This window comes from Nicotiana tomentosiformis, chromosome 5 (genome assembly GCF_000390325.3).
Source record: "Nicotiana tomentosiformis chromosome 5, ASM39032v3, whole genome shotgun sequence".
NCBI lineage: Eukaryota > Viridiplantae > Streptophyta > Magnoliopsida > Solanales > Solanaceae > Nicotiana > Nicotiana tomentosiformis.
The window spans coordinates 115,034,407-115,054,768 of NC_090816.1; the positions used below are offsets into that span (position 1 = coordinate 115,034,407).

Sequence of the window (20,362 nt, forward strand, 5' to 3'; positions counted from 1 at the left end):
CCCTCGACCATCTCATTCGATTGTACTGCCTTCGCCTCTTTCGAGGCGAGTTAATAAAGCTTCAACGCCATGCTACCAAGGTTCTATTCTCGAGCATAAACGAGGACAATGATCAAGGCTGGATGGGCAGGTTCGTTCGAGTGAAGACTTCGGACCTGATTCCGACCGAAAAGTTGCCAATTCCCGAGGAGTGGAACATGGAGCGTAAGTGTAATTTATCTCCTACTATTTTTCCCCTTAATTTCTTTATCACCGATATCTCTTTTTGTGATGCAGCGGTTCCCTGGATGCTCGGTGAGGTTCCCGATCTCAAGAACTGGGTACAGGCTCTTGCTTCGACCTCCACATATGTCGAGCGCTCATGGCGTGATTTATTAAAGGGCCGACGGGAGGCCAAAAATCATGGTAGGCCTCTTTCTCGTATCTTTGGTAGCTCGAATGAGAGGCTTTCTATATACTTAAATCAATTTTCTTGTATGTAGTATGGAAAAGATGCGGTTTTGAGGCCCTTGCCCGTCGAGGAAGAGGCTTCGACCTCTGTCCCAAAACCGGTGAAGGATAACAAGAGAAAAAGAGCCCCTGCTCCCGAAGATCCAAAATCGAAGACGAGGACAGATCGTAAGCCGAGGAAGAATACCATCCCTCTAACCATGGAATCAGTTCTGCGTATAAGGGATGAATACTAAGAAGAAGAAGAAAATGTCAGGTCCGAACTGGTAGCCCGAGTGAAGAAAACTACTGATGCCCCGAAGGCAGCTGGATCGACGGTGGTTCGTGTGTCTCCGCCTTGGACTGAGGTGATATTGGAGAAGGATTTGGGAAAATTCCCCGAGTTAGTAGAGGTCGAAGATGCCTCCCACCGAGGTCGACAACCGGTGGGTACATCCGAGAGGGCCGATCCCAAAGCTCTCTGAACCGAGGAGAATGCTCCATGCAGATCGCTTAGAGCAATAGTAATCGGAGGCTCGCCTAATCTCCCTACCTTTTTCCGAAGGGGCGATTCGAGAGGCCCAAGCTTTGGGGGTCCTTGAGGTGGATGAGCTTCATGGATGAGATGACCCTTTTCATGACCTGTTTACCGGTATCGAGGATGTTGCCGACCCTAGTGATGCATTGGGTCTTTTTCATGAAGTGCAGCAGGCTTTGAATCGGGTAAGCCCTAATTCCCTTCGTTGACACCACTTTTATGTTTACTATTCTTTTCTAACTTCCTTTCTTATTTCTTCATAGGCCGCGGCGGTTCATCGAGAAGCATGTTCTCGGTCTCGAGTTGAGCTGCATCGGTTCGAGGCCGACCTCCGACGGGTTACGGAGGAGAGGAATACCCTTAGACTCCTTTCCGGTCAAAGGGAAGAAGAAATCAAAGGCCTTAGAGCTGAGTTGGCCAAGTCTCACCAAGACCAGACCGACCTGATAAAGTATGTAATGATAATCTTAAGAACTCATAGGCTTGATTCAGGATCAAAGGCTAATATTTCGATCTCACAGCTGCAGCAGAAGCTCGAGACGATCGGGCAGCTTCGTGAGAAAGTTGATATAATAAGGGCGGAGACCAAGGGATGGAAAGATGGCATGGACCGTCTTGCTACAGAAAAAGAAACTTTTCGGGCCCAATTATTATCGACTGCAAGCCAACTTCAAGGCATGAATGAGAAGAGATTGGTTCAATAGAGAAGATTGGAAGAACTCGAGGCTCGGTTGGCCTCCGAACTTGCCAAGGCCAAATCTGATGCCGAGGAAGCAAAGGCTAATGCAGATGCATTCGTGGCCGTCTATCGCGCCGATGCTGAAGCTGCTCAGGTACATGCAAGAGAGGTAGCCGAGGCCGCTAGAACTCGAGCGCATTGGGTTTCCTAACTTGCTAAATGCCGATCTCGGAGGGAGACTCTCGAGGAGATCCACGTTCGAGGTTTTGATCTCACCGAAGAGATAAAAAAGGCTAAAGAGCTCGAAGACGATGCTGAAGCCTTGGATTCCGATGATGACGACGATGATGGGAGCAAGAGCGGGTCCGAGAGCGGGAAGGAGCCTAATGGAGAAGAGATCGTCCCCGGAGATAACCAAGAAACTTAGCCCTTAGTTTCCTATTTAGGTCTTTTGTGTAAGGTTATGTTCGAACGTTGTAAATATTCTTGTATATATATATAAAGATCTTTTCTTTCCCCGACTTGCTTTTGTCTTATTCTCTGTCTTGTGAAGATTTTGTTTCATTAACTGGGTGAGTGTTTTCTCGAGCTTGAATAAAAAGTAGCCCTTATTCTTAATGGTTGAGTGAGTGATTTCTCGAACTCAAAATAAGAGTATCCCGTAGGCTTAGTAGTCGAGTGAGTGCTTGGTCAGACTCGAAGTAATATAACCTGTAGGTCTAATGGTTGAGTGAGCGATTTTATCGAACTCAAAATAAAAGTAGCCCGTAGGCTTAGTGGTCGAGTGAGTGCCTGCTCGAACTAGAAGTAATGTAGCCCGTAGGCTTAATGGTTGAGTGAGTGATTTCTAGAACTCAAAATAAGAGTAGCCCGTAGGCTTAGTAGTCGAGTGAGTGCTTGCTCGAACTCGAAGTAATGTAGCCCGTATGCTTAATGGTTGAGTGGGTGATTTCTCGAACTCAAAATAAGAGTAGCCCGTAGGCTTAGTAGTCGAGTGAGTGATTGCTTGAACTCGAAGTAATGTAGCCCGTAGGCTTAATGGTTGAGCGAGTAATTTCTCAAACTCAAAATAAGAGTAGCCCGTAGGCTTAGTAGTCGAGTGAGTGCTTTCTCGAACTCAAAGTAATGTAACCCGTAGGCTTAGAACTCGAGTGAGTGCTTTCTTGAACTCGAAGTAATGTAGCTCGTAGGCTTAATGGTTGAGTGAGTGATTTTCTCAAATTCAAAATAAGAGTATCCCGTAGGCTTAGTGGTCAAGTGAGTGCCTGATCGAACTCGAAGTAATGTAGCCCGTAGGCTTAATGGTTGAGTGAGTGATTTATAGAACTCAAAATAAGAGTAGCCCGTAGGCTTAGTGGTCGAGTGAGTGCCTGCTTGAAATCGAAGTAATGTAGCCCATAGGCTTAATGGTTGAGTGAGTGATTTCTAGAACTCAAAATAAGAGTATCCCGTAGGCTTAGTAGTCGAGTGAGTGCTTACTCGAATTCAAAGTGATGCAGCCCGTAGGCTTTATTAGTCGAGTGGCAGTCTCCGATTTGTAGGGTAATGGTCGTCCCTTGAGCCTGTTTGCGTAATAGATCATGAAATAGAGTATGGGTTATGAGACATGAGATATGGGAAAAGAAGTTTCTTTTCATGTCGTTATACATGTGTTTATGTTTTGTACCAGGGATCGAGCAATCTACACGAGCATGGTTCATTTTGACCATTTGGCTCTTACAATTTTTTTATCGGAACCCTGTTCTTACGAAGTAACTTTCTTGCATTGAACTTGATAATCGAACTTAGAGCTTGATATATTTGAGGGTAACGCCCCACCAGTGTTCGAGGTCTACTATAAAGAGGCCTCAAATACTGTTGAATTTGTTCTAAGTTAGCACGATCAATGGTTGCCTCATTAAAAACCTTGCCGAAAAATCCATTTGGGACAAAACCGGTCTAAGGGAAAAAGAGTGCAACACGTGCTTTCAGACATAAGGCATTGTGTTGAATGATCCATCCTTGTTCCTGATTGAACTCCTGCAAGGGTTAGTTTAGAAATATAAATGAATATGGGAAGGTCATACCTTAGCAGTAGTATCGTTTTAGGTGCGACACGTTCCAATTGCTTGGTAGTTGTTTGCCGTTTATAATACTGAGCTTGTAGGATCCTTTACCGACATTTTCGAGCACTTGATACGGTCCTTCCCAGTTTGGACCCAGTTTTCCTTCATTTGGATTTCGAGTGCTGAGGGTGACTTTCCTTAGCACTAAGTCCCCGATTTTCAAATGGCGAAGATTGGTTCTTCGATTATAGTATCTTTCGATCCGCTGCTTTTGGGCGGCCAATTGGGCGAGAGCAACTTCTAGTTTTTCATCGAATAATTCGAGGCTAGTATTCATAGCCTCGTGATTTGACTCTTCTGTTGTATATCGAAACCTGGCATTGGGTTCCCCAACTTCGACTGGAATCAAGGCTTCAGAGCCATATACTAAGGAGAACGGGGTTGCCCCCGTACTGGATTTTGATGTTGTTCGATATGCCTAAAGAACTTGGAGTAGGATTTCTCTCTATTTTCCCTTAGCGTCGTTCAACCTTTTCTTTAGGTTTTGAATGATAGTCTTGTTTATCGATTCGGCCTGTCAGTTCCCACTAGGGTGATACGGTGTCGATAATATCCTTTTTATTTTGTGGTCTTCGAGGAATTTCGTCACTTTGCTGCCGATAAATTATTTTCCACTGTCACACACTATTTCGGCGGGTATCCCAAATCGACATACGATATGAACCCAGATGAAGTCTATAACCTATTTCTCTCTTACTTTTTCGAACACATGTGCTTCAACCCATTTAGAGAAATAGACTGTCATAAATAAAATGAACTTAGCTTTACGTGGGGCCGATGGAAGATGGTCGACGATAACCATTCCCCATTTCATGAATTGCCATGGGGATAGGACTGAGTAAAGTTTCTCTCTGGGTTGATGGATCATCGGTGCAAACCTTTGACATTTGTCACATTTTCGAACAAACTCATTTGCATCTTTGTCCATATTGATCCAATAATATCCTACTATGATTATTTTTCGGACTAATGAATCGGCACCAGAATGATTTCCGCAAGTACCCTCGTGAATCTCACGTAGGATGTAGTCGGTGTCTCCTGGACCTAAGCATACTGCCAATGGTCCATCGAATGTCCTTTGGTATAATGTTCCATCTGCAGTCAACGTGAATCAAGCAGCTTTGGTTCGTAGGCCCCTCGAAATTTTAGGGTCCGATGGGAGCTTTCCGTTCTCCAAGTATTTAATATACTTATTCCTCCAATCCTAGGTTAAGCTTGCAGAATTTATCTCAGCATGACCTTCCTCGATCACGGATCTCGAGAGTTGAACGACAGTCCCCGAGCTGACCTCATCTTCCTCGACCGATGATCCCAAATTTGCAAGTGCATAGACCTCACTGTTTTGTTCTCGAGGTACATACTATAAAGTCCATTATTTGAAACGGAGCAAAGTTACCTGTAGTTTGTCCAAATACCTTTGCATTCTATCCTCTCGAACTTCGAAGGTTTTGTTTACTTGATTTACCACCAGTAAAGAGTCACACTTGGCTTCAATGACTTCTGCTCCCAAGCTTTTAGCTAGCTCGAAACCTGCAATACTGGCCTCATACTCGGCCTCATTGTTAGTCAACCTAGTAGTTTTGATAGATTGCCTAATAATGCTACCCGTAGACGGTTTTAAAACGATGCCTAGCTTGGAACCCTTCACGTTCGAAGTCCCATATATGAAAAGAGTTTATACCCCTGATGATGTACCCGATTTCAACAAGAGTTCCTTTTGGACTTCGGGTACGAAGGTTGGCGTCAAATCGGACACGAAGTTCGCTAAAATTTGAGACTTGATGGCCTTCCGGGGTTGATATTTGATATCGTACCTACTGAGTTCGACGACCCACTTGGCCAATCGGCCTGATAGTTCGGGTTTGTGCAAAATATTACGAAGTGGGTAAGTGGTTAATACGCATATATGGTGACATTGAAAGTATGGTATTAACTTTCTAGAGGTGATTATTAGTGCAAGTGCCAATTTGTCTAAGTGTGGATATCTAGTTTCTGCTTCCCATAAGGTTCGACTTACATAATAAACGGGAAATTGCGTACCTTACTCTTCTCAAACTAGGACACCACTTACCGCGATTTTTGATACTGCCAAGTACAAGTAAAGTTTCTCGTCTGCCTTTGGAGTGTGAAGCAGTGGTGAGCTCGATAGGTATCGCTTCAATTTCTCTAATTCCTGTTGGCATTCTGGGGTCTAGGCGAAATCGTTCTTCTTTTTGAGTAGAGAGGAAAATCTGTGACTTCGATCTGACGACCTTGAAATGAATCGGCCTAAGGCAGCAATATATTTTGTTAGCCTCTTCACGGATTTTACACTGTCAACGATGGCGATGTCTTCAATGGCCTTGATTTTATCGTGGTTGATCTCGATCCCCCGATTCGATAGCATGAAGCTAAGGAACTTGCCCGAACCGACCCCGTAAGCACATTTCTCGGGGTTGAACTTCATGTTGTATTTCCTTAAAATATCGAATGTATCCTGCAAATGAGCCAAATGGTCCTCTGCGCCCATGGACTTAACTAGTATGTCATAAATATAAACTTCCATTGATTTACCTATTTGTTCGTCGAACATTTTATTTACTAGGCGCTAGTAAGTAGCTCCTGCATTTTTTAGCTCGAAGGGCATCACATTATAACAATATGTTCCATACTTGGTGACAAATGAAGTTTTTTTCCGATCTTCCGAGTTCATTTGGATTTGATTATACACGAAATAGGCATCAAGAAAAGTAAGGACCTCGTGGCCGGCCGTGGCATCGATCATGCGATCGATGTTGGGCAACAGAAAAGAATCTTTGGGGCATGCCTTGTTTAAATCCTTATAATCTACACACATTATAAGTTTGTTCCCTTTTTAGGGACTACAACTACATTGGCTAACCATTCGGGGTATTTTACCTCCCGAATGGACCCTATTTTAAGAAGTTTACTTACCTCGTCCTTTATGAATGCGTGCTTTACCTCGGAATGGGGTCTTTTCTTTTGCTTCACCGGTTTGAACCTAGGGTCCAGGATTAGTCGATGCGTCATTATATCCGGTGGGATCCCTGTTATATCTAAATGGGAACAAACAAAACAATCTATGTTATCGATAAGAAATTGAATAAGCCTTTTCCTGAGTTCGGGGGTTAATCCCGTTCCCAGGTATACCTTTCGTTCGGGAAAATTCTCGATTAGTATGACTTACTCAAGTTCTTCAATCGTTGATTGGGTAGCGTCGGAATCATCGGGGACCACGAAGGATCGAGGGATCTTTTGATCATCATATTCGTCAATCTTATGATTTTCTAGTTGGGTTGAAGCCGATGTCTGTGATTGCTATTTGGCATCTCGTTCCCCTTTTGAGTCCGACCCCTTTGACGAAGGTAAGGATATCAGAATTGCTTCTTCGATGGAAAACATTTCTCTCGCGGCCGGCTATTTCCCGTACACTATTTTGACTCCCTTCGATGTTGGAAATTTAAGAACCTGGTGGAGGGTCGAAGGTACGACCCTCATATTGTGGATCCATGGTCTTCCAAAAAGGGCGTTGTACCTCATGTCGCCTTCGATTATGTGGAACTTCGTTTCCTGGATGATCCCGACCACGTTTATCGACAGAATTATATCGCCTTTGGTGGTTTCACATGCCATATTGAATCCGTTTAGAACCAGGGTCGCGGGCACGACCTGTTCCTGTAGACCGAGCTGTTCTACAACCTTCGATTTAATAATGTTGGCCGAGCTACGTGGATCAATTAACACACGCTTAACTTTAGTTTTATTCATAAGTACAGATATTACTAGTGCATCGTTGTGAGGTTGTATGACTCCTTCTGCATCCTCATCATTAAAGGACAAGGTTCCTATGGGTGCATAATCCTGAGTTCGAGGTCGCTTTTCCCTCATAACCGATGTCTTAGTGCGTTTAAGCACCGACCCCTAAGGGGTATCGACGTCACCGATGATCATGTGGATGATGTGCTGTGGTTCTTCCTATTCGTTTTGGTTACCGAAATCCCTGATTTTGAAATGGATTTTGGCCGTGGCGCTTAAAAATTCCCAAAGGTGCCCTTTATTAAATAACCGGGCTACCTCCTCTCTTAGTTGCCTGCAATCTTCCGTTTTGTGGCCATGTGTGCAATGATATTCGCACATTTGATTGGGGTTCCTTTGGGCATGATCGGTCTGCATGGGTCGAGGCCATTTAGTGTCTTTGATGCGTTCGATAGCCGACACGATGGCGGATGCATCAATGCTGAAGTTATACTCCGATAACCGTGGTGCTTCCTTAGGTCCGGTAGGCCTGTCGATCCCATTTCTGTTCATCAGCCCCCACGACCCTTGACCTCGATCACTCATTTTACTGCCTTGTCCGGGGTTACGTCTCGATTCATTGATCCTGTGGTTTCCGGTTTCCACTATATGGTCGGTATCGGTCCCTAATCGAACCTTGTTCTTGATTGATGTCCCTTCTAGAAACGGGTTCAGAACCCAACTGATCTTCTTCGACTGGTACCAATTATGCACATCGGCCCAAGTAATAGCTGGGTACTCGATCAGGTTATGCTTCAACCGCCGTGAAGCCGTCGAACATCGTTCGTTCAAACCTTGAGTGAAAGCCTGAATAGCCCAATCGTCTGTGACTGGTGGCAAATCCATTCGTTCTATTTGAAAACGAGATACGGACTCCCTTAGAATCTCTTTATCCTTTTTTCTTACCTTGAATATGTCCGACTTCCTAGTCTCGACCTTTATGGCCCCGACGTGTGCTTTTACGAAGGAATCTGCAAGCATAGCAAAAGAATCGATAGAATTAGATAGTAAATTGTGATACCATATCATTGCTCCCTCTGATAGGGTTTCACCGAATTTCTTCAATAATACAGATTCGATTTCATCGTCCTCTAGGTCGTTCCCTTTAATGGCACATGTGTAAGAGGTGACATATTCGTTGGGTTCGGTAGTTCCGTTATATTTAGGAATCTCGGGCATGCGAAATTTCTTTGGGATCGGTTTAGGAGCCGCACTTGGAGGGAAAGACTTTTGTACGAATTTTTTGGAATCCAAGCCCTAAAATATTGGTGGTGCCCCCGGGATCTGATCAACTCTGGAGTTATATGTTTCACTTTTTTGTCGTTTGCTTCGATCTTCTTTTCTCTTGAGTTTATTCGTTTGGTCAGCTCTTCGAACATCTTAGCAATTTCGGTATTAGTCCCCGACTCTTGCTCATTTGACCTTACTATAGATGGTTCCATTATGTGGGTGATTTCTTGGGGTGGACTGGGCTCCGGCCTGCTCGGTATCTGCATTTGACTCTGCAACTGAGCTATTGCAGCCTATTGAGCTTGCAACATTTCGAAAATCATATGCAAGTTGATGCTGTTTTCCTCGACGTCATGGGTATCTGGAGCTGCAGATCGAGTGCCACCATGAATGCTATTTTCAGGTTCAAAATGTAGGTTTGCCTCAATGGCTATATGCGAGTTAACGTCTAATGGAACTTTGACTCGAGCTCTAACGACGTCGACAAGCGACCTTTCGGTCCTGGGCGTCAAGTTGTTGTTCTCATCTTGAAGACCATCTTTGTTGTCGATAGGTAAGTCCATTTAATTGATAGTTCGTCGTTGCTAATCCGAAGTCAAAGACACTTCCGGAAATAAGCGTAGAATGGCGTGTTTTGCGGATTCGTATAAAATAACCACTGTTATCCTTAGCCCCACAGTGGGCGCCAAACTGTTTATCCGAAAAACGGATAGAGTTGAATTTGTACGTAGTTCTAAGGGTATGTGGTATAACTTGACACAAATCGTAAGAATAAATAGAAATATCGAATATTGACTATAAAGAATAAAAAATAAGCAAAGTTTAAAAGATGATGATTTATGGATCAAGCAAGATAAATCAATCTATGAAGCTAAAAATTGATAATTATTCAATAGGGGAGTGTATGATATTTGAGTTACAATGTATGCCAAAACTTGTCTTTTACAGAAATATAACCATCCCTTTTATAGTGAGGGATCATATTTTAGATATAATTAAAAATACATAGTGAAGAACCCATGATAAATCAGTTTTTCCTTAATTTCTGCCAAGATTCTCTCCTTTAGTGCGGCTGCAACGACTCTTGTCTATGAGCTCGATCTTGACCGGACTCGGTATTGGTCGATATTGGTCGGTTTCCAGTTTTGGCGCTCGATGCGGGTGTGAGATCGATGCCGACTCGGGGACCGGAAATGACTTGGGCTCGGTATTAGTTGGCCTCTGGCCCTTAAGCTCGATTCCATCACCTCTCATCATAATTTGATTCGGACCCGAGCTCGATAATGACTTCGAGCTCGGTATTTGACCTGTCCCTGAAAATTAAAGCTCGTTTGTGACTTCTTCAGATCCAATCTCGATCAGTCGTACGAAGACCGAGATCAGTTTCGACCGTATACGTCGATGAGTCCCTTGGCACAAAATATAGTTTAAGTTGACTTTAGTTAAATTTAGAGAAAAATGTCCCATTTGAAACAGTATTTAATAAACTATCTTAAAGTGGAAACATAAGCAAGATTTATTACAGCAAAAGATAAAGCCTTGTAGTTCTATTAATCGGTGATTACAAGCGGTGCAGAATGATGTAAAAACTAGATAGAATTATTTTTAATTAAGAAAACTCTTTCGGGACCTCCAAATAATTTTCCGGACTCCTAAGTCCAAAATCATCATACGGATCTATTGACATTATCAAAATTCTATTCCGGAGTCGTTTGCTCAAAAGTCAACTCTCCGGTCAACTTTTTTCATTTAAGCTTCAAATTAAGGATTGTTCTTTTAATTTAATTCCGAATTTTCAATAAATCAAACTCGACCACACCCGATGGTCATATACATATTGCGAAGCTGCTCGAGACCTTAAGTTATTGAACGGGACGTAAATTTTTAAAATGACAAGCCAAGTCGTAACATACTTGAAAAACTTAAAAATCTCAAGTTCAACCCTGGAGTTTTGTAACATAGTTTGGTGGAAAAACTTGGTGCAAGCCAATATTCTTGATGTGCCAAAGTTACTCTCCTTAGTATGCCACATTCATTATAGAATACCTTCTTTATCCTTTGACCATGTTTTAATTTAGAGAACTTTATAGAATTTTTCTGTATTTAGCTAAAGTACAGATGATGAAGTGCTCTTCACTCTATGGTAAAGTTCAAAAACTAAAAAGTGAGAAAGGAAAATTTAAAACTATATGGTACTTAGAAAAGAAGTAGGGCTAGGAGGCACAGGAATGTCTACTGTCCCTTCTAGCATCAGTAGAATTTTCTTCATTGAAGGGCGAAGTGACGGTTCGTCTTGAATGCACCAGATGCTTATTTTCACCATTCTCTCGAATTGTCTTCTCTCAACCTCCTCGTCCCCGACCAGTTTTCCTAGCTCTCCTGCCTCAAAGCAACTGTAAACCCAATACTCAAGAATCGATTCATCTTCAGCAAGGCTCCAATCTACACACTTCCGTCGACAGATCAATTCCAATAGAACGACACCAAAACTGTAAACATCTGCTTTCACTGTCACTGGCAGTTTTCGGTGCCATTCTGGTGCGACATAGCCTCTGGTACCTCTTACCCCTGTGTAGGTTCTTGTTTGATCTTTCTTTAAGAGCTTGGCCATTCCAAAGTCAGATATTTTAGCACAAAAATTATCATCCATGAGTATGTTCTGAGGTTTTATATCACAATGGATAATTTGTGTGTCACACTCATCATGCAAATATAGGAGGCCCCTTGCAATATCTCTAGCAATGCCACACCTTTCCTCCCAAGTGGGCTGTTTTTCTGGTGTGAAAAGTATGTCTGAGAGTGAACCATTGCTCATGTACTCATACACCAGAAGCCTTCTTGATCCATCTAAGCAGTAACCAAGGAGGCGGACTAGATTTCGATGATGTGTTCTTCCAATGATTTTCATTTCAGTTTGGAACTCTTTTTCCCCTTCTACCAATTCCTTGTCTAGTCTCTTAACAGCTACAACTTTATGGTCTTCAGCCAACATCCCTTTAAATACTGTTCCAAATGCTCCTCTTCCTAACTCTTCTGTGAAACCACTGGTTGCCTGTTCTAGTTCGGCATATGAAAATGCTCGTGGACCAACATCTTCACATAAATGAACACTTCTACTCTCCTGGATTTTCTTGTAAGTCCAGATATGATTCCTGTGAATGAGGAATCCGGAGATGCCCAACACCAAGAAAGCAAAAGCAGCCAATGTAATGCCGGCAATTAGGATGTCCATCCTTAGCTTTTCTCCTTTTGTTTCTTCAATCTGGTTAAACAACCCTTCTTCTACAAACTCCTTAATTCCCACCTTGACCAATGCTAGATTAGAATCACTCATGTCTCTTCTTCCATATCTCAGTGGAAGCCTCTGCTTTCTACACTCTCTATCTTTGAATAGAGCAGCCTCACAATTACAATCCTGTAAACAGGCTTGTACACAATCTTCTTTTGTTGTTGTGACCAAAGTAGCATAAGAGATATCTTCCCATCTTGTGTTCTCAACTGATCTCATCGCATAGTATTTAGAAGTCTTCTCCTTTAACCGACAGGTTTCTGCAGTGAAATTTCTTTCACAGCCTGCGCTCCAATTGCCTGGCCTTACAAAATCAAATCCTGGAAGACACGCACAGTTAACTTGATCATCTATATTGATACAAAAACCATTAAGCCCACAAAGGCCTTTTGGAACACATCTATCATCTGTTGATGACCATATTGCAGAGCTGTTTTGTTGGCTCAGAGAATGTGAATAAACTCGAAGAATACCGTCAACATCAATTTTCATCAAATAGATGGTCCGTTCTCTAGGATAGCCTCCCTTTGTTAGATTTCTGAGACTGACAGTTGAATTTAGTAAGTAGAGGAGGCTATCATCGCCAAGATTCAGTGTAACATTATTCCCTACTCCATTGGTGCCTGTTGAGAAGTAAGAATATGGGGCACTGTCTGGTGTCTGGACAGGGTACTGAACGAGGTTCCCATCGCTTTGCATTTTGAGACGGAAAATCCCAAGTGAGTCATCTTCTTCCGAGGCACTCGAGAACAGCTCTTGTTCAGCAGAGAGATGCTGACCAGGTAAAATGGTGTTTGTCGGGTTGTCAAAACTTTGCCATATGACATTGTGATTAGAATTGTAGAGCACAAAGTTGCCAGTGTCCAGCATGGAAGCTGAAGCAATGGCTTGAGAGGGATTTATGACAGAGATTTCTTGGCCTTGTCCTACTTGTACAATGAGCCTTCCATCACTAGTTAAGAGCAAGACAGCGCTGCTTGGGACAGCAGGACTTTTTCTGTTTGCTGTCCACACTGCTGTCTTGTTTGGCATGTTGCTGATGGAGATTCCAACAGCATAGCCATTACTTTGCTCATAAAACCCAAAGGCAAAGCGCCTTGAGGGTGAAAACCATGACGAATTAGCAGTAGGTGTTAGAGAAGAACCAGGAGTTATATTGAAGTTTCTTTGTTGTGCTAGTGCTACAACATGAAATGCAGATAGGAATAATAACCATAGCAAAACAGCCATAGATTTTATCTTTTCTTCTCTTTCTTTTCCTCTGATTTATCACAAAATTGCATTGCTATTATATTCGGTTTATACTTGGAAGAATCCAAAGACTTCAGCTATTCTAGGTCAAGTCAATGTTTGCCAATTAAGAAAGCTGTTCACTAACTGGTTAAAAGAAAAGTAATATAGGAGACTTGGAAATTATTGAGTCCTGTCGATTCTGAGAAAATACTACGTATATAAGTATATAAATGACATTGTCCTTATTGAGTCCTGTCAATGTCTTAAATCGGTGAATGTTAGGTGAAATTTTTTGTCTTGAATCGGTGAATGTTAGGTGAAGTTTTTTACAAGTCTTTAGTCAAGCAATAATGCTTTTAAATTGTGGTATTTGTAGGGCCTGGTTGTACCTTGTGCTTCTACAATATTGGCAAGCTAAAGTCATTTTGTTAGTGACATATTTGAGCCAGAACCCCTGTTCACGATAAGCTCAATAAAAATTAAACCTCATTTACTATTCATTGTTTGATACACCTCAATGAAACTGATATAAGAGTTTAATTTCTATATAGTAACAGTGTCAGTTCATCTAAAAAGATTTTGATCAACTCGACTTGTTCCTTATCATGCTTGTGGTTGAAGATAGATGTGTATTTAAGTGTGAATTTTGGGTAGGTGAATTCCTTATACTGAGTTTCAGAACTTGTTACTTCAGTTGTTTATATTGCTGCATCTTTAATGACGTTCGACACCTTGACTCCTTTGTTTCTAAATCTGTCTACCATTTCTGAATGGTTAAGGTAAAATGTGAATCTAGAGATTGGAAAGTTGCATTTTCCCAACATTTCTGAGTATTGCATCATATTTTTCTGAATGGGTAAGTTAAGTTCTTTTTTCCCAAAAAGGGAAGAAAAGTCAAGTCTAAGGAAAAAAAAACAAAATTTTGGTTTGAGATGGACAGAGTTACTCCATTGTTAAAACTCATAAGCATTCTTCTACATATGTAACTTTGGTCTTTGGAGCAGTTTTTATTTTCAAATTAAGTTATCTAGTCTATTTGTGGTGAAGACTTCTGAAGTCTTATAAATGTGAAATCTTTATTCAAAATGAAGACGTGAGCTACTTTAGACCAAGTCAAGGTAGTTCATTAGTTAACTCTACCAATGTTGTTGTCCTCATTGAGACCTGTCAATTAAGGGTATCTAACTGGGACCACCAAGAATATAAGGTGCAATTTTTGAAAGGTGCATTGAATGTTACATCCAGCTTTTGCACAAATCTTTAAGACAACAAAAATAATTTCAGTTTAATTACATTAGTGAGGAGGGTAGTCAGATTTAACTCATACCTTATAAAAGTAAATAAACTATTTGAGATACATTTTCAGCTCAAAGAACGGTGAGAATAAAGCAACAAATAATAGTAACAACAATATAATACACATTAAAAATAAAGAATCAGGAATTATCATATACTATACTAAAAATAAGAACACCCCCAAATCAAAAGTTGATTTACATTTTTACCCATTAAAAATAAAGCGACTATTTTGCCCTTTAATTAAACATTACTTTAAAAATATTGTTGTTTAAAAATGTAAATACACATTCTAATACAAATAGTTAAGAAAATTAAATTGACAAAAAACAAGCGTAATACCCCCTCATATTGTCAGCTTTTACACCCTTTTGATCTTCTCTATTTCTTATCAGTTTTGGTTTTTTCCTACTTTTTGTTAGTTTATTTATATCTTATTGTAAGAATAAATGTCTTAGTTATTACTTCTTCACCATTTATATTCCTTATTGTATAAGATTTATTGTAGGAATAAATGTCTCAATTATTACTACTCTACTCCTTTTGTGTTTCATATTGTAAAAAGAAAAACAATACCTTAAACGTCTTAGTATTTAATTACTACACAAACCTTTCATATTCATACTTCCTCCGTGAAGAAAGAAACAGAAAAAGGAAGACACCATTTCAAACAAATTCTTTATCAACTTGCGAGTTATATTATTGATGTTCGTAATGTTGATGAAAGATTCTCCGACCTACCTCTGCTTTGTGATCTTTCAAAAATATTAGTTCAGACAAAGAAGCATTCAAATTATCCTCTTGTATTTCGCTTAGTGAAACTTGCTTTGCTTCTGCCCGTTGCTACTGCATCCGTTGAAAGAGCTTTTTCGGCGATGAAGTTTATCAAGAATGACTTACGAAGTCGAATGAATGATGAGTTCTTTAGCAGTTGTTTGGTGCCTAATGTAGAAAAAAATATGTTTGATAGTATTTTTAATGATGCTATTATTAAAACATTTCAAGATATGAAACCTCGTCGAGTGCAGTTGTAATAATGTACTTAGTCATTTTTTGGTGATCTCATTAGTCATTAGGTCCTTGTAACTAACACATGACTTGTTTTTTGTATTTTTGTTGGCCTAAGTGAAGGTTAGTTTTGAAGATTGACAAAGGAAGCTCAGGCAAGAACCAGGTACATCCCTTGTGTGCATAGACACGGGCAGATTTGAGCATGTGGAATGCACGTGAAGGAGATAAGCTTAAATTGGTCTAATTAATTTCTCCTGATCGAAAAGGGTTGCATAATTGATAAGGAGAAGGACACCTTAATCAAAGAGAACACTATCCAAGATAAGGGAGTAGTTAGAGGCTGAGATCAAGTAGAACTCTTCCACTAAGAAAGAGTAGCAATAGAACTCTAGTTATTCCTTCATCTACTAACTCTATATATTGCAGAATATTCTGTTCTCGCTCACAAATATTGTTGTCCTCATTGAGACCTGTCAATTTAATGGTATCTAACTGGGACCACCAAGAATATAAGGTGCAATTTTTGAAAGGTGCATTGAATGTAACATCCAGCTTTTGCACAAGCCTTTAGGACAACAAAAATTTTAGTGTAATTCTAGAGGTGAAGTCTGAGCAGGATAGTGTTGTTTTTATCCTTGTCTTATAAAGATAGATAGGTTATTTTTTATAGATTTTCGGCTCAAAGAACTGTGAGAATAAAGCAACAAACAATAGTAACAACAGTATAATCAGGTAATGGAAGCGAATGGCATAACATGTAATAATAAAGAATCGAAAATAAAAAAATACAAGAATAGTACTAGTACATACTAGTAGTTTCGTGAGAAACTCACGGCTATATGTTAACCTTCAACCCTAGTTATATACCCGCAGGGATTATTCGGGTAGCATGTGAGATGACCGGACACCATCTTTATTAAAAAAATAATTGGGAGGGGAGGGGGAGGGGGAGGGGGGAAGGAATTTTATGGCCCAAGTTGTTCCTTGCTTTGACGACTTTTCAAGTTAAAGTCATTCCAAAATTTGAGGGGCCAAAACCCTTGTTCCCGGTAAGCTCAATGAAAATTACTTGGAAATTAACCATAATTAACAATTGTATTTTGATGCACCTCAGTACATTTGTTTAGAGGCCATACCTTTTTTAATTGGAAATTTTCCAGCTTGAGAGAAAAGTATGTGTTGACTTGTCAAGTCTTTTGCACGCGTTGCATGTATATGATTTCCTTAACCATACGTTTTTTTTTATTGACTTGGTCTTTTATTTCCTTTTTCTGTATTTAGTTTCTAATAATGATAGTAGAGTACTCTTCGTCCATTTCCTTTTGCTGGTTTGCGCGCTAGTTCAATTATACTAGTACAATAACAACTACTCATGAGATCGAAATAAATTGAGATCAGCTATATGATTAACAAGTTGACATTACTTGTAACGATCCGATTTGTCGTTTTAAAATTAACGGATCGTTCAGTGGCTTAAGGTCTCGAACAGTTTCGTAATATATATTATGACCCGCGGGTGTCGTCGAGATTGATTTACTGAAGATTCGGATTTAATTAAAAGAACAATTCTTATTTAAAAGTTTAAATGGAAAGAGTTGACCGGAGAGTTGACTTTTGAGCAAACGACCCCGGAATAGAATTTCGAGGATGATAATAGTTTCGTATGATGATTTCGAACTTAGGCATATGTTCGGATTTGGATTTTGAAGTCCGTAGGACAATTCGACACATTTTGGCGAAAGTTAGAAAATATAAGATTTTGGAAATGTCCGACCAAAGGGTGAATTTTAGATAACAAGATCAGATTTCGATTTCGGAAATGGGAATAGCTCCATTAAGTCAAGTATGACTTGTGTGCAAACTTTGAAGTCATTTCGGATTGATTTGATACGTTTTGGCGCAAAATATAGAAGATGGAAGATTTGAAAACTTATAATTCGATTCGATGCACGATTCATAATTTCGGCGTTGTTTGACGTGCATTGAAAACTCGACTAAGTTCGCATTGTATTTTGGGACGTGTTGGTATATTTGGTTGAGGTTCCGAGGGCCTCGGGTGAATTTCGGAAGGTTAACGGATCAATTCGGACTTGAAGAAAAGTTGCTGGAATTTTTGGGCAGCTGCTGTTTTTTCGCATGTGCGTGAACAATACCGCAGGTGCGTGAACAGTGCCCGCAGGTACGTGAACGATACCAGCAGGTACGTGAACAGTACCGCATGTGCGTGAATAGTAACCGCAGGTGCGAAACTTGGCAGCAACATAAGGACCAAAAATCAGTCACTTTGTCATTTTCGATTGAGATTTTGGAGCTCGATTTTTGGGCGATTTTGGAGGAGTTCTTCATGACATTGACTTGGGTAAGTGTTCTATATCCTAAAGTGTTTATATTTCATGAATCCATGATTATATTCATCATTTAATTAGGATTTAAATGGAGGGAATCAATATTTTTTAAAATCTTCCAAAAACGAAAATTTAAGATTTGGAGGTCGAGTTGTTATTGAAATTCAATAAAATTGGTATGGTTGAACTCGTATCGGAATGAGTGTTCAGATTTCATAAATATTATCTTGGGTTCCGAGAGGCGAGTCCCGCGTTGACTTTTGTTAACTTTTTGGAATAAAATTTTAAGTCGACATATTATTATTCGAAATTATTTTCAATAAATTTTAATGAAGTTATGCAATTAATTAAAATAGATTGGAGCGGTCCGGAGGTCAATTCAAGCAAGAAGGAGACTTTGAAATATCGGCATAACTTCAAAAAGGTAAGTGTCTTGCTTAACCTCGAGTGGAGGAATTACCTCTTAGGCATCGAGTCTTATGAGCCATTTGTGAAATGTGAAAAGCCGTGTACGCAAGGTGACGAGTACGTACTCGGCTTGTATGTGTAAATTTTACTGAGTTAAAGTCTTGAGCATATTGTGTGATAAATTAGATAATTGTTGGTATATATTTAATCATCTATTTGTCGTGCCTAAATCCTTGTTATTGTTGAATCTGTTATTATATGATAATTTGATTTGATTGTTACTTGATTATTTATGTAATTCCGTGAGTTTGTTGGTTTGATAATTATTGGAATTTAATTACATTATAGATTTTCCCTCTCCAAATAATTAAATAAATGAGTTTAAGAAGAGGTGTTTATATAATTATTGAAAATTTGAATTTAATGAAGGCTTTGTTTTATGTTAAGTAATTTCTATCTCTATTGATTGTTTTTGGATGTCGTACACATTGTGTGGAGCTTTTAGCTATTTGTTGTGAAATTAATTGACTTGGTTGTAGCTTTGGAATTTGGTTGTGGTCATTGGGCAAATTGTGATATGAATTGATTTTGTTATGTTGTCGTGATAATTTCTCGTGTAAATTATTGTGTTGTGTTAATTATTATTTTGAGGATATAAGGGTGGCATTTCACCGTTGATATTATGTGGGTATAAGGGTGGCATTTCGCTGTGGTTGTGTTTGTTAGAATATGGTCTGGGCGGAGCAATAAGGGTGGCTATAGGAGCAATAAAGGTGGCAATAGGAGCAATAAGGATGACTATAGGAGTGATGAGGGTGGCAATATGAGCAATAAGGGTGACTATTGTCAGGGACGATATGTAATGATGTGGAGTTGTGGTGTTGGTTATTTTCATGTGATGTTGTGATTTTCTTGTGTTTATTTTTATACCTTGTGCAATTTGTTTTGTTGTTGGTAAATTGATATCAATCTGATTTATGTTGAAATTGAGAGCATGTGGCTATTGCCATGCGGATTATAAAATAAAATATGGTCACGAGGTGTCGTGAGTAAATAATGAGGGTATTGGCACATGAATTATCCATACAGTTGTGATATGAAATGAGGGTACGAGGTGCCGGGGAAATTTGATGATCTAATTATGGGCACGAGGTGCCTTGAAAATATAAAAATGGACTGAGACCCGTATTTTTAAGATTATGAAATGAGGTGTCACGGGGTGACTTCTTGATTGAAAGAATTATATTCAAAATATTTATTTGGAAGGATTTGTACTTAGAAAGTATTATATGAAAGAATTATATTTGAAAGATATTTATTTGAGGAAATTATATTTGAAAAGATTTATTGAAAGAATTGTATTTGAAAGATATTTATTTGAGGAAATTATATTTGAAAAGATTTATTGAACGAATTGTATTTGAAAGATATTTATTTGAGAAAATTATATTTGAAAAGATTTATTGGAAGAATTATATGTGAAAGACATTTATTTGGAGAATTTGATTTAAATGGGTGTACTTGTATTCATTATTTATTGAGCGATATTAATGGTGTTCCTGTTGTATTACTGTGCATATCACCGGTTGTTTGATGTTGCTATTATTGTTATTTGTCTTCTATTATTTTGTATATTACATTGCACAAGTTATTAGACTACTGAGTGTCTTGACTGTACCTCGTCTCTGCTCCACTGAGGTTAGTCTTGATACTTACTGGGTACCGACTGTGGTGTACTCATACTACACTTCTGCACATTTTTGTGCAGAGACAGATATTGAAGATATAGGACTTGAGTAGAGTTAAAGCGGGATTGTAAAGATTCAAGGTAGAGCTGCTTGATCGTCGCAGTCCCTTGGAGTCTTTTTCATTTCATTATTCTGTTAATTTGTAATCAAATAGTATTGTATATTCGGTCCTCATGATCATTCCATGTATTTAGTTAGAGTTCGTGACTCAGTACTATCAGTCTTGGGAGGTTGTATATCCATATTTGTTAAGCTG

The 20,362-nt window shown here is 39.6% G+C and overlaps 1 protein-coding gene across 1 annotated transcript; it reads right to left on the bottom strand.

The window, feature by feature from the left end:
• Nucleotides 1-10,843: 10,843 nt before the first annotated feature.
• On the bottom strand, nucleotides 10,844-13,455 carry LOC104091555 (G-type lectin S-receptor-like serine/threonine-protein kinase LECRK3). Its single transcript, XM_033654910.2, has one exon. The coding sequence runs from the start codon at nucleotides 13,293-13,295 to the stop codon at nucleotides 10,962-10,964; it is 2,334 nt and encodes a 777-aa protein (XP_033510801.1). The 5' UTR covers nucleotides 13,296-13,455; the 3' UTR covers nucleotides 10,844-10,961.
• Between the last annotated feature and the right edge of the window lie 6,907 nt (nucleotides 13,456-20,362).

Bases quoted from the DNA above. Each gene is read 5' to 3' on its own strand.
- LOC104091555 (XM_033654910.2), bottom strand. From the start codon at position 13,295: ATGGCTGTTTTGCTATGGTTATTATTCCTATCTGCATTTCATGTTGTA.